Below are 14,156 nucleotides of genomic sequence, written 5' to 3'. Positions count from 1 at the left end.
AATAGACAGAATGCCTGGTAAAACAAGTCTAGGATCTTATGCAGGCCCTTTCTGACAGATGCCCTCTGCCTGGCAGGCCATAAAGTCTAGTGGACATTTTTACAAATTTTACATTTTACATTTTACAAATGAATATTCAGGATAACTATATTCTTCCCATATTAACTGGAAGATCTTTTGTCTTTTCATTACTTTGGAGGGGAGGTTGTCACAAGGCCTTGTTTGTTGCAGAACTGGCTTTATTAAACTTTTCATGCAAGCCAGTGCCTGGAGCATCAGCCCCAGCTTTTCTTTAGCAACGACCATAATAGTGCAAGAACCAAAGGCAAGGGAGCCCTGAATCTGCCTTATGTTGTGAGTCAGCCTTATGCTGTTGGTTCAGAGAGGGACTTCTTGGTCAATGGCCAGATCTTATCTTACTGTGGAATCATACTCCAGTTATGTGATGATAGAGACTAGTAGTATGTAAACTATATGTGTCCCACCCACCCTTAGTTTCTTTGTGTGGGAATTTGACTGATAACAAGGGTTTCAAAGAAAATCTGTTCAGAAGTGAGAGATTAGTAAGGACTACTAAAGTAGGTGTCCAGGAAGATACTCTTCGATCTCTAAATTACTTCTGAGAATTGATCCCTGTTCTTTTTGTCTTTTGTTATAAAACATCAGAGTGGAGGGCTGACATATACCAGGAGCAACCTGGTATAGTGAAGTGAGTGGCACTAACCATGATGGTATAGCCCTCCCTTGAACTCTGGCCCTGAGCTAATGTGCAGCTGGCCTTGGACAGGGCTTAACACCGTTAACACTTAACAGTTTTGCACGTTTGTCTGAAAGACAAGGAAAGTCCTCTATTTTCTTCGTATCTAGCATTTATGTTTATGATTTTTATTATTTTTCTGTTCTGTTTTTTTGGGGGGTGGCTGGCAGTTACAGAGATCCGAACTCTTAAAGTTGGTGTTATAATACCGTTCTCTAACCAACTAAGCTAACCGGCCAGCCCTGATTTCTCTTTTAAAATCCCTATTTGCCATTCTTTCTTCATAAAAATGTCACAGGGCTGTTTAACAGAATTTTGCTTTAAGAAATTTTGAAATGGGCCGGCCCGTGGCTCAGTTGGGAGAGTGTGGTGCTGATAACACCTAGGCCAAGGGTTTGGATCCCTATATAGGGATGGCTGGTTAGCTCACTTCAGAGAGTGTGGTGCTGACAACACAACTCAAGGGTTAAGATCCCCTTACCGGTCATCTTTTTAAAAAAATATTTTTTTTTTGGAATAATTACCACCTGGTTTAATTGTAAATTATAGTTAAATAAATATATAGAAAAGCAGGAGCATTTAAGCAGTCTGTGGCCAGCAGCTGTATTTTAAAATATTTTATTTTTTTGAATAAGTAATACATATGGTACAAAATTTTAAAAGATACAGAAAGATACAGTGCAAAGTCTCCCAATACTGTACCTATCCACCCTCTCACTCTCCCCACAAACCACCACTGTTTCTAAGAATTTATCCCACAGATAAACTACGAAATAACATATGCACAAGAATATTCATTACAGCATTATTTATAATAGCAAAAGATAGGATACAATGGAAATGTCTGTCATTGAGAGTCTGATTAAATAAATTATGGTTTATCCATTCAATGGAATAATATACAGCTATGAAGTAGAATGAGGCAGCTCTTTGTGTACAAGTATAAAGTGAAAAGCAAAGCGCAGAATAGCGTGCATACTATGCTATTTGTGTTTTTAATGAAAGGAAATATGTGTATATGCATGCATATCTCTGGAAGGATGAGCAGGAAGGTGAGGGTTGTGGGGAGGTGGGCAAGTGGGAACAGCATTTAAGAGGGCACAGTGCCAGCAGGGTATATTTGGGGAATAGTAAAAAATTCTCTGATGGGGTATAATGTGGAGTGGCAAGGATGATGTTGACAGATATTCACTTCTCTTTCCCCTTTGTTTAGACAAATAGCAGCATATGTTGCATTCTGTTATACAACCTCCCTTCATCTATTTCAGACATCTTTCTTATCAAGGATTTTAGAGCCATTTTTTCTTAGGGTTCCATAGCAATGAATTGTTTCTACTCTTTTGCTATTACAAATAATGTTGTAATAAATAACCTTTTACGTACATCATTTCACATTTGGTGAGAATGTGTGTGAAGGTTAAGTTCCTAGAAGCTGAATTATTAGGCCAAAGCTTAGTACTTTTATAATTTTGAAAGACTGCCATATTGTCCTCTTCAGAGGTTGTACCAACATATACTCCTACCAGCTGTTAAGAGAGTGCTTACTTCCCCAGATGTTTGCCAACCAGGAGTCTTAACAAACTTTTTGATCTTGGCCAATCTGACAATTTTAGAAAAATACCTTTGTGTGGTTTTAAGTTGCATTTCTTTTATTACGAATGAAAGAATATTTCAATATGAGCCACTTATTTTTATCTGCTGAGAACACCTCAACTAGTATGGTGACCTAGAGCAAATTATTTAAGCTTTCTGTGTCTCATTTTCCTCACCTACAAATTGGGAATAAAAATAGTAAGTAGGATTGTTAGATGATTAAAGGAAATTTATGTACAGCATTCAACACAGTGCCTGGCATATAGCAAGCATTCAATAAGTTATGTGATGGCTGACAGAGCAGCACATAGGACAGGACAGATTAAGAAAGCAGCATTCATCTCCTTGCCTCCAGTCACATGGAGCCGTGTTCACTTACATTGCCATTCATCAGAGAAACACAAAGTCAGCTTTCTTTGTCTTTGCATGCGAGAATTCTGCCACTGAGCCACCCATGCACCCAACTTTCTTTGTCTTGGAATAGTAAAGAACGTACTCCCGTTGGAATCCAATCATAGGCTATCGGCAGAGCTGGCCAGAGCCTCATATCTAATATGTAGGTTTAGCCAATGTAGCAAAGAAATTTGGTCTAATACGAAATAAAAACGAGCAGAGGAGCCCAGATGTACATTTCTTTATTCCGCCATGGTTCTGAACTCCTAGCTAGCCTGGTTTGGAGTGAGTCTCTACTTGTAAACTCAGAGGGATGCCAGCCGTCCATTTTCTGAAGGGGAAGAGGGCATGAGCTTCTGAGTAGAGGAGAAAAACAACATTCGAAATCTGGCTTCCTCTGAACCACCCTAGAAAGTAGACCTTTTTATTTTTAGTATATCAAACTGGTCTTTACAAAAGGAGGGCCCAGAAGAAATTTGTTTCCTGTAAGAAACAGTATGTATTTAATAAAGGTCTTTGGAGATAGGTACTCTGTCTTGTGGCAGCCCTTGCTGCTGGTGCACAGGGATTATTGCTGGGTGGATTTTGAATTTATTTACCCAGAACTGCGGAATATTTTTTTTAGACTTTTATGAAGTCTTGGCTTCCCATTTCTTAACTCCACATATTTTTCATAATGCCCTCTTGATCCTTTCTCAGGCTCTTTGCTCCTCTTCATTTGTGTCTCTTACAATCAATAAGCTAACACCAGTCTTGCTTCTCTGAGGTGCAGGGATCTTCTGCCACTCCCTGGGGCCACAGAACTGGCTGCAGGATAGTGGTGTGGCAAAATCAGGGTCCACACCAGATTGGCCGAGTGGTGGAGAAGTTCTTTAGAGGGAACATTGGAGTCAGTCCCCAAACTCCCCCAAACCCTTTCTTGCTCTACAGATTCTGAAGGACCATCCCAGGGCAGATGTAGCCTCTGTCCCAGTCGTGGAATCATCAGAGTGATATGTGGATTGTGGCTGGAAAGGGGTGTCTGCAGTATGAGGCCATAAGACCTTGCACATTTGCACAGCTTGAGGGGGTGGACGAGGGCCATCCTTTGGTAAGCATCCCATAGCAAGGCCAGGATAGATGGTGGACTGGGCCTCATGGCCAGTGGCTGAAGCATTAAAGTGTTTGGTGGTGTTTGAGCCAAGCAAGAGCATGGCGGCATGGAGGCAGTGGTGGAAGCTCACAGCCAGAGCCCAAGCTGGGAGAGCCAAAAGCAGGCAAGGCTGACTGGGAGCTGGGCTGCAGGGCCTCCGGCCTGATGTCATTGTGGTGTCTTCCCAGCTAGGAGAGCATCCTCAAGGTCCCTGCCTGTGGCTGGAGGCCATTTCCAGGTAGCTGCCCACACTGACCCCTCACTGCTACTCCTTGGCAGCACAGTGTGGGGGGCCTGCCTCAGCCACGTAACCTGGGGAGCAGTGGCAGCGGTAGGAGCCCTCTGTGTTCTCGCAGTGACCATGGGCACAGAGTGTAGCAGGCCCGTTCAAGTCATCACACTCATTCACATCTAAGAGGAAAGGAAGGAGAGAGCTGTAGGAGCCCAAGTATCTCTGGTCTGCTACCTCTGCCCCTCTGGTCACTAAGCCTTGGCCCCTGCCTTGCAGAGTAATCCTAAGTGTGACAGCCAGGGACTGAAGTCACTTCCCCAAACCAAGCAACTCAAGGACACAAAGCAAGGGGCAATGAGTTCATGCTGTGCCCAAGACCAGGCTCTCCGGTCCCTACTTCTCTTTTTAGGGATCTCAATGGAAAGTGCTTTCTAAGCAAAGCATTAGACCTTCCTTTGGCGCTCTCACCCCCTGACCTGACTCCAGGTAGCTCCACTAGGGGACAGCAGTGGATTTCCCAGCCATCCTAAGTTCAGTCATGCACCTGGGCAGTGGGCCAGTCTGGCTTCTCCATCAGGATTCTAAACTTACCCACACAGGCCATATGGGCCGCATCCAGCTGGAAGCCCTCAAAGCAGTCACAGGTGTAGCCCTCCTGCACGCGCACACAGCGGCCGTTCTCACAGCCGTTCAGGATGCCGCACTCCTCTGCCTGAAGCCCTTCGAAGCCAGCATGGGGCTCTGATAGGAGGGAGTCACAGAGAGAAGGAAGCTGAGGTCTTGTGTCCAGACTCTAATTTCTCCAATGCTGGGACTCTCACCCTCTGGTACAAACAGTTGCCCCTGGTAACTCAGGGGGTAGAGGTGGGGAGGGCCATAAAATTCTCACAGAAAGATGCTAAAACAAAAGGCAATACTCTCAAAGAAACAAGTATGTGTCATTTTAGGTGGGGGAGAAGTGCTACACTTAAGATGAGGCTCTAGGAAGGTTGGGATTCTCCACTTCCACAATGCCAGGGTCCTGACCAGTTGATTGCTTCTATACAGTTTTGGGGTTTGGCGGTGGTAATGGTGGGGTGTTTTGTTTAAATCTGTGTATATATATATATATATACATATATATATATATATATATATATATGTATATATATATATATATACACAGATTTAAACAAAACACCCCACCATTACCACTGTATTTTTGTGGGTGTGGAGTGGGGATTGGCAGCAGAGGGGGCCTCACTCAACACAAAGCAAAACTTCTATCAGACCTGCCTAATCCTTTTCTCTCTTTAAGCACCCCTCCACCCCCTGAAAGAGACCCCATCCTGGTGATGTTGTCTTAATCAGTCTGATATGGTGTTTGCCACCTATGGTGGGTACTGTGTTTGTTGCACAGATGTCAGGCCTGACTTACTCATGAGAATCCAAGGCCTGAATGGGGTTGTTACCATTCACAAACTGAGTCACCACAATGGGCCTTTAAAGTCATTGGAAATCCTTAAATCACATTTCAGGTCACAAGTTTGAATGCTGGGTTTCATTAGGGCAGATTACTCTAAATCCTATAAGTGGTGTGGAGGGAGAAGGATGGAGCGGAGTATACCTGCTTTCTCTTGCTCTCTATTCCCACGGGGAAGCTTTTGAGGTTGAGACTGTGTCCTGCACCTCTTTGCGTCCCTGTGCTAATTCATCACAGGGAGTTGCTAGGGTCTGACCCAGATACGTGGAGTTGTCTCTTTAGAGTGACCCGTGAGTGGGGACATCTGGCTTGGTGTGTCTTTCCCCTTCCCCATCCTTACCCTGCCAACAATATGATCGGCAGGTGGAGGAGATGGAAGTTAAATAGCTTCAGTGCCCACCTCATCCCCACTTTTGCAGCAACACAGACCTGGATGGCTGGCCATGTAGCGGGGCTGGAGTTCTGAGGGCTGCAGAGGAGATTCAAGGATCAGGGTGTGGTCCCCGAGGTGGCTGGCCGTGTTGGAGAAAGGGGGTTCAGGGACAGTGTCCTCAGGGCCTAGGTAGTTGTAGAAGGGGGCCCCATCTGGGCCATAGAGGCTGTAGTGCAGGTCGTCGGGGCCGGGGCCATACTCGTAGCCTGGCCGGAAGTGGATCCCGGCCTCCCGCTCCGCCTCAATCCGGGCCACGTTGCACAACTGAGCATAGACCTCTGTCAGGGAGGAGGGGGAGAGGGAGCTGGGTTCCAGCTCCTGCTAGCTAAAGCCTGGTGGGCTATTTCATCTGGCCCATTCCCCCAGGAGAGAGGAAGGATGCCTCTCTCCACCCCTCCCCTGTCCCCTACTTTGTCCCCAACCAACAGGGATGGAAGATGAGGCCACTACTCTGATTGCCCGACTCCTTCTTTCCAGATCTCCCCTTCAAAGGTGAAGGCCACCCCCTCCCTGGGGCTGGGCCCAGCCTTGCAGGTGTTGTCTCCTCTTTCTCTCTCACCAGAGCTCCTGGGGGGGCACAGAGCACACTGCTGGCTCCAGGCCTCGCCGTCCTGGCAGCAGCATTCTGTGTAGGTCGTGCGATGTCCACGCAGGGGTTGGCTGCACACGTCATTGGTGACTTTTTTCCAACAGATGTCCATGTGGATGTCGTGGTCAGGGAGGTCCTCTGGTGGCACAGGGCACATGAGCCTCCCAGCCCAGGTTCACTTCTCCTGCTGCCCCACTGCCCCAAGCCCACTCACCCATGCTGCTGGTGCTGTTCATGCAGCGCTGCTGGCTGAGGTCCAGGGTGAGGGGCGGGCTGCAGAAGCAGTGGAAGGAGCCCTCTGTGTTCACACACTCGCCATTCTCACAGGCCATGTCCTGGCACTCATCGTGATCTGTGATGGTGGGAAAGTGTGGGGCAGTGCAGTGGCCTATGCATTCACCACCCTCATGCAGGGGGGTTTCCTGTAACTGATAATGAAGAGGTACACTCCGTCTCCCCTCCCCAATCCAGCCCAGACTGGGAGGCTCCTCCCCAGGGACACCTTTCCAACAGGTCCCCAGGTACAATCCCTGACAGTCCCTCACCTCAGACCTGCCTGCTGCAGTAGGCATCTTCCCCAGGAAGGGGTACTCCTGGCAAGAGTAGGACTGGCTGGCAGGGGCTGGGGATGGGGAGGGGCTGTGTGTGTCCTCACCCTCACACCTCTTGAGGGAGGCATCATAGTGGTAGCCAGGATTGCACAGGCAGATGTACCCAGGCACCGTGTTGAGACACCGGCCGTTGGGGCAGAGACCAGGCCCAAACATCAGACATTCATCGGCATCTACGGGAGGGCAGAACTGAGGTGAGGTGAAGGCGAGCGGTATGAGGCAGGATTTGAGACCAGGAGCTCCAAAGCCAGCCTGTCTGGATTTGAATCCCAGCTCTGCCACTTACTAGTTGGGTGGCTTTGGGCAAGTTGCTTAAGTTCTCCTTGCCTCAGTTTCCCTCCTAAAAAATGTGGATAATGCTACTTAACCTCTTACAGTTGTTATGAGGATTAAAAGATAGTGCTTGACACACACACAAGCACTTAAGGAAAGTTACTTCTGTTTCTGTTATTTCCTTCTTAGGATGAGGGCACTGAGGGGCTCAGTACCTGAACCACCCCAATGTGAGTATAGATTCCTCAATGTTTCTGGCTCCATAAACAGGGCCAGGGAGCTAAGCAGCTACCTCTGGCCTCTGTACGGCAGTACTCTTTGCTCTGTCCCTGTGCCCACGTATGCCTGGGGGTAAAGGTTAGTCAAGGCATCATAGTTTGTTCCTGAGGATACAACCTTGGGGGAGAAGGGAAACTAAGCTGAGAGTCATGTGTACACTCCAGCAGGAGCTCGTGTTAGCACTTCCAGATAAAACTCTGGTAGTCAGTCAGCCCTGGGACAGAAAAGACGGAAGCCACCTGGGAGGCCAGGGCTAGATGCAGAACCACCCCAGGCAACTCCTGAAGGACCAGGCTAGAGCCCACTCAGGTGAGTGGAGTTTGGGGAGGAGGGTGTAGAGGGAGGTTACCTGTGTACATGGTCTGTCCAAACATCCAAGCTTCTTCCACAGGGATGTAGCCTTTACCACCGGGGCAGATCTCACTGAATTCAACTGTGTAGGAAGGCATCCCAGCTCAGAGAGGGAAGGCCTCTGCCCCCCTTCTCTCTCCCTTTCTTTCAGTGTCACCCTGCAGAGCTGACCCTAAGAGGATTTGGGACCATTGGGGCCTTACCTGAGTCCTCAGATGGGCAGAGGTCACAGGCATCTCCCCAGCTGGCGCCCTGAGTGCAGCAGCACTCGGCCTGCGTGGTGTTCTGGCCCAGGATGCTGGAGCAGGGTGGGTAGCCATTCTGCCCAGAGTAGCACTGCATGCGGATCGGGCCTGGGGGGTGGCCTCCTGTTGGGGCCTCAGTTATACTCTGACCTGTATGTAATAGATGCCCCTTACTATTGCCCAGAACCCTCTGAGGCACCCTTGTCCTTGAGTTTATTTTTTAAATTTAACATTTATATGGCACTTTACAGTATACAAAATACTATTACCTATACTACCTCATTTGATGCTCCCAACAACCCTATGAGGTGGGTATTATTATTATTATTATCATCATCTCCCTTTTACAGATGAAGAAATTGAGCTTCAAGAAGCTAGATGACTTGCTATAGCCATGCAGTTATTAAGAGGTAAAGCAGAGATTTGGCCTCAGTTCCTCTGATGCCAAAGCCCCTGCTCTTTCCAGTATACCACACTGCCTTCCTTCCCTATGGAGGGCTGGCCCCAGTCCCTGGCATACCATATGGGCAGCCCTCTGGTCCATTCTGCTTGACGTACTCCCCAGCCCCTCCCGCTCTTCCTTGTTCTAGGTCGCCTTGCTTTTCCCCAAGTCAGTGAAGGCCAGCTCGGTCCTAGTCCAGCCTGTGGTGAGAGGCCGAACCCAGCAGCTCTGTGGTGGAGTAGGAAGTGGGAAAAGGGGAGTCCAGCTTAGCTCAGCATCAAGTCCTCCCTCAACCAAGACTCCCAGGGGTTGGATGGGTTCAGGGTCCCTCCAAAGCTCAATCTGAGGTCCCTGGGGCCACCGTGAGTCAGCATCAGAGCTTTCTGAGCCTCCTCTAGAGTCGTCACAGCCCTGTAACCTTCTGGACATGGCCTGGTCTGGAATAGGCCCCCTCTTGTCCTGACACATGTTGCACTCTCAGGCTCCTCACCCCTCCACGCTCCATTCCTAACCTGCCTCTTCCTATGCTGCGCCTCTCCCTACAGGAGTAGATGCACTTTGTAAGCCGTAGAGTCCTCACGGATAATGACAGGAAGGAAGGGGGGTCCTATGAGTCTCGCAGGCCTTACCTCCAGCCACCCGTGGGCGGCAGTGCCCCTCTTGCGTGTCGTACTCCTCATGGTCACTGGCACAGAGGCACAGGAAGGAGCCCTCCACATTCTCACAGAGTGCAGCCCCACACACTGCTAGCATGAGCTCACACTCGTTCACATCTGCCAGGCATGAGGACAGGCTTGTGGGTGGAGAAAGAGTCAGCCCATGCCCCTTGCCCCTGAGTTCAGCCCAATCAGGCAGGTCCTCATCTCATCTCCCCAAAAGAAACAGCCTAGTCCTTTGGAGAAGAAGCAAAAGTGGGTATGAAGTAGCAGGAACAGATGGGAAGAGAGTATGGGAAGGAAGAGAGGAAAGGAGTGGAGAAAAGGGTCACTAAACTGGACAAAGAAGGATTATCCCTGCTGCACATTCTCTAGACATCCTGTCTCTTGAGACCCTGCGGTCTCAGGAGAAGAGTGGTACCTTCCCTAATGTGCTTGCTCCCCTGATGGCAGAATGTGGCCATACTTTCCCTGCCAGCCTGACCCAGGTGCCAGCTGCAGGGTGAAGTTGAAATCTCCCTCTTCCTTGAAGCCTCCCTTGTCCACTCTATGGGGACCTATTATGGAGCCATGGGACCATGAACATTTCAGGAAGATGGCCCTAGGGCCTCTATCCAGGACAGTCAAGATCTGTGGAGATGAAAAGAAGAGCCCAGGGGCCTTCCCTGGCCCAGACCTTGGGAGCCCGCAGGCTTCTCACCAATACAATCCCAGCCTGAGGGCGAGGTCTCGAAGCCCTGGTCACAGAGGCAGCGGAAGGAGCCGTCAGTGTTGTCACAGAAGCCATGGCTCCCACACATGGTGTCGTTGGCACACTCATCTATGTCTGTGGGACAGTGGGGACCAGTGTAGGGTGTGTGTGTTCTCTCTTTGTTTAATGGGAATACTTATGTATTTGGTCTATTCATACCAAAATCTGCAAAAAGCAACCTCTAAACACAGGACGAGAAAACGCTAATATTAACAATTCAATTTTTGTGTAAGTTCTTCTGTATGGGAAATATACAAACTTCGAACAGCTGTACAAATAGGGTCCTCAGGAGAAAATAGTTTCTAGCTCGATACATGAAACAAGTGTCCTCAGCCCTCCCCCGTCTGACTCCCCCTCCCTGCTCACCAATGCAGTCTCCAGTAGGGGCCATGTGGAAGCCGGTCTGGCAGCCCGTGACACATCGAAAGGAGCCAGGGCTGTTCTCACACCGCCAGGCCCCACACACCGGGTCTCCGTGGTCCTCACATTCATTGATATCTATTCTCAGAGACACAAGAGGGGACAGAGGTGGCCAGGTTACTGCTCTGGTCCTACATCGCTGGCACTACAGGGTCATGCCCCATAATCTCTGGGGTCCTTGATCTGTTCCAAATTACTGTGCTCATCTCAGCCCCAGCATGTCAAGTTCAGGATAATTTCCCCTGACCTAGCAGGGCTGAGCATCTCGGAAGAGAACTGTATGCTATTTAGGAAGCACTGAGCTCTTAGCCTTCTGTGACATTCCTTTTCCTCCAACCCCCCCCACCCCAATCCCCACTGGCAGAGAACTTCATACTTCTCTTTATATGAAACCTCCACTGTAGTGTACAACAGAGAGTTGTCTTCATATCTGTCTCCCTTGCTTAAGTTCAAGATTATAACTGTCTATTTGTCCTAGCAGATGACATTGAAGGTAGCAGGTGTTTAATAAAACACCTATTGAATCCATTTGGCCTTTAAAACTAGATTGTGCGCTCTGCCGGCACAAAGATTAGGACTGTGTTCATTTCGTCATCCTTGGACAGTCCCTAAGCCAGCAGAGGCTCGATACATGCATTATCCATTGGATGATTAATCTGTGGAAAGCACCCTGCTTCACGGGAACTGAGAACCGGGTGGGAGTGGAGATGGGCAGACGTGGGGCAGAGCCCTGTGTGCCTTCTCTGGAGCCCTTACCTACACACTCCCCGCTCTCTGGGGAGGGCTGGAAGCCAGTCTCACACTGGCAGTTGAAGGAGCCGTCAGTGTTGACACATTTCCCTCTCAGACACCGGTCTGTGGCTGCACACTCATCTACATCTAGAATGGAGATGGCTGTCAGCAGACCCAGCAATGGGTCCCTTTCCTATTAAGGCCCTGTGCAGCTTCCTCTGGGCCCTGAGTAGCCTGTAGGAGGGCCAGGAAGTGGCTCAGGCTAGGAAAGAGACGGAAGATTTGAAGGGGAGTCCAGAGCTGGAAGCCAGAGGCTAGGCTGGGGGGAGGGGCCCTGGAACTCAGACTTTGTCAAGGGCAGAAGAGTGACATTCAAAAGAGTTTGGAGAGGGTGTGTGCCTGCCGTGGACATCATGGAGAGGCCTTCCTGAACACCAGGCTCCCTCCCATCACTCCTGCCTTCTCTCTTATCACTGGGGGCACCAGGAACATTTTATTTCTGTTCTAGTATTAACATGGACTCTAGACTAGCCTCTAGAGCCCCTGCTGCTGGCTAGCAGACATGGCCATGCTGGCTCCTCACCCTCGCAGCTGGTGCCTCCCTCTGTGCTGGCAAAGCCCGGTGCGCAGAGACAGAAGAAGGACCCTTGGCTGTTGAGACACTCGCCGCGGGGTGCACAGTACTCCTCCCCCACGCATTCGTCCACGTCTGTAGGGAAGAGATGGGCAGTGGGTGTCTCCTGGGGCTGTCCCCACCTCCCCACACACTCACTGCCCCCAGTCTCCAGTGGGGCGACCTGGGCCACTCACCCTCACACACAGTGCCGTTGGCCAGCTGGAAGCCCTGGGGACAGAGGCACTGGTAGGAGCCTGCCGTGTTCTTGCACTCGCCTCCCAGGCAGCTGCTCTGAGGGTCTTCACATTCATCCACATCTGCAGGGGAGGAAGAAAGCAGATGGCAGCATCTCCAAAGGACAGGAACCAAGAGGGAGGTCTCCAGAGGACCTATCACCTGCCTGCAGATGGACGCATAGGGCCATCATCCCATCATAAAGCAGCCCAGCTGGGAGGAGCTGGTGAGGGAGCCCTGGGGGAACAGGCTGACTCTGCAGCTCCTTCCACTTCTGCCCCAGCCCCGGCAGCCCCCTGCCTCCGGCTGGGCTTCTCCACTGCCTCACAGTGCCCAGCAACCCTGGCCTAGGGGCAAACGCCACTGCCCTTTTCGTGGCTGAGATGGCTTAGATTTTACTGAGAAGCAATCGGAAAACAAATGAGAAGTAAACCGAGGAAACATATACAGAGAACCTGCGAAGGTAACAAACTAGATTCTGAAAGTTGGTCTGCAGATTGCCTGGTACAGACCAATGTTTTCCAAAATATGTTCCCAGTACCCACCCTTATAAGAAACACTTGGGGAACCTGTTAGGAAACAGATTCCAGGGCCCCCTCCAGAGTCTGGTTAGTAGGTATAGGACAAGTTCCAGGACAAGGCCCAGGAAGATGCATGTTGAACAAACTTCCTCAGTGATGCTAACGCACACTGAAGCTGGTAAGCCAGCAGCTCATTGGCCCACTAGGCCCACATCTGCAGTTGTCTCTCTAACTTCTGTTTGGGGGAGGAGTGAGAATAGGTGTCCCCAGCTAGCCCACCATCCAAGGTGAACAGAGGGGCCCTTGTTCATTCCCTTCTTGAACAGTGACAGATTAGTCTCCTGCATCCCATCTGTGCGTTTTCCCACGGAGCGGGGGTGGGGTGTGCTCTTACCTTCACAGGTGTGGCCCAGTGGGCTGGGCCGGTAGCCCCCATCGCAGTCCTTGCAGGAGAAGGAGCCGACAGTGTTGGTGCAGACTCCTGAGGGGCAGACTCCCGGAAAGGCACACTCATCCAGGTCTGGGCAGATAGACAGTCAGTCGCCCAGGGACCTGGGAGGGTCCCTCCACCCAGTGATGGAAGAACCTCACCACACCCCTGGCCTCCTCCTCTGAGCTTGTAGGACAGTCTCTAGGCCCCTGCGGGAGGGTGGGCCTTGGCTGTGGGCCTTCTATAAGGCAATCCTAACACCCCCTCCGTAGAAAGCTCCAGGGGTAGTCTACCCTCAGCTTCCTCTTGTCTCTCTGACTCCCTTTCCTTCCTGTCCTTACCTCTCCTTGGGGCCATGTCCATTTATAGGGTCCTCTAGCCTAACCTGAAGCCCCTCAGCAACAGACCAAAGCTGGAGGGCAAATGGAGTGTTCTTCAAGAGATAGAAAGGCCCATATCCTTGGTCCCCATCTGCCATGCCCTCCTCAGGTTACCTTCACAGGCAGTGCCGTTTTCATTCACCCAGTACCCGCTCTCACAGGCCGAGCAAGTGAAGGAGCCCTCGGTGTTGAGACAGAGGCCTGTGGGGCATGAGGCCCGGCTGGCACACTCGTCCACATCTGAAACAGGCCATTTAGTTCTGTGTGGGATTCTGCAGAACAGACATGCCGGAACATCCAGAGACTGACAGGTGGGCAGGGGTAGGGGAAAGGACAGGTCTTGGCAGGGATGTGTTGGGTCAGTGTCGTTAAGAAGGTAGGACCAGGGGTGAAAGGGGATGAGGGGAGTGTGTGCAGAGGGGAGGAGCCACAGGCTGGATTTGCCTGTGGAGGAAGGATTCTTCAGCATCACTGTACCTTGGCAGCCTTTCTCATCTAAAGTGACCTCATAGCCCTGCTCACAAGAGCATCTAAAGGAGCCTTCCAGGTTGATGCACTTTCCACGGGCACAGACCCCTGGGGTCAGACACTCATTCACATCTGTGGGAGAGAAGTCCAAGATGG

General features: G+C 50.3%; 1 protein-coding gene across 1 annotated transcript; it reads right to left on the bottom strand.

The window, feature by feature from the left end:
* Window positions 1–1,359: 1,359 nt before the first annotated feature.
* Window positions 1,360–13,138, bottom strand: LTBP2 (latent transforming growth factor beta binding protein 2). The gene is made up of 14 exons (XM_008567515.1): window positions 13,117–13,138; window positions 12,162–12,284; window positions 11,935–12,060; window positions 10,566–10,697; window positions 10,149–10,274; window positions 9,422–9,565; window positions 8,309–8,500; window positions 8,104–8,187; window positions 7,247–7,375; window positions 6,806–6,943; window positions 6,562–6,729; window positions 5,999–6,280; window positions 4,699–4,848; window positions 1,360–4,286 (listed from the first exon to the last, which is right to left on the bottom strand). The coding sequence occupies exons 4-14, from the start codon at window positions 10,588–10,590 to the stop codon at window positions 4,141–4,143; spliced, it is 1,584 nt and encodes a 527-aa protein (XP_008565737.1). The 5' UTR covers window positions 10,591–10,697; window positions 11,935–12,060; window positions 12,162–12,284; window positions 13,117–13,138; the 3' UTR covers window positions 1,360–4,140.
* Between the last annotated feature and the right edge of the window lie 1,018 nt (window positions 13,139–14,156).

Source organism: Galeopterus variegatus, unplaced genomic scaffold (genome assembly GCF_000696425.1).
Source record: "Galeopterus variegatus unplaced genomic scaffold, G_variegatus-3.0.2 Scaffold325, whole genome shotgun sequence".
Taxonomy (NCBI): domain Eukaryota; kingdom Metazoa; phylum Chordata; class Mammalia; order Dermoptera; family Cynocephalidae; genus Galeopterus; species Galeopterus variegatus.
This window is presented reverse-complemented; position numbering and strand designations above follow the sequence as displayed.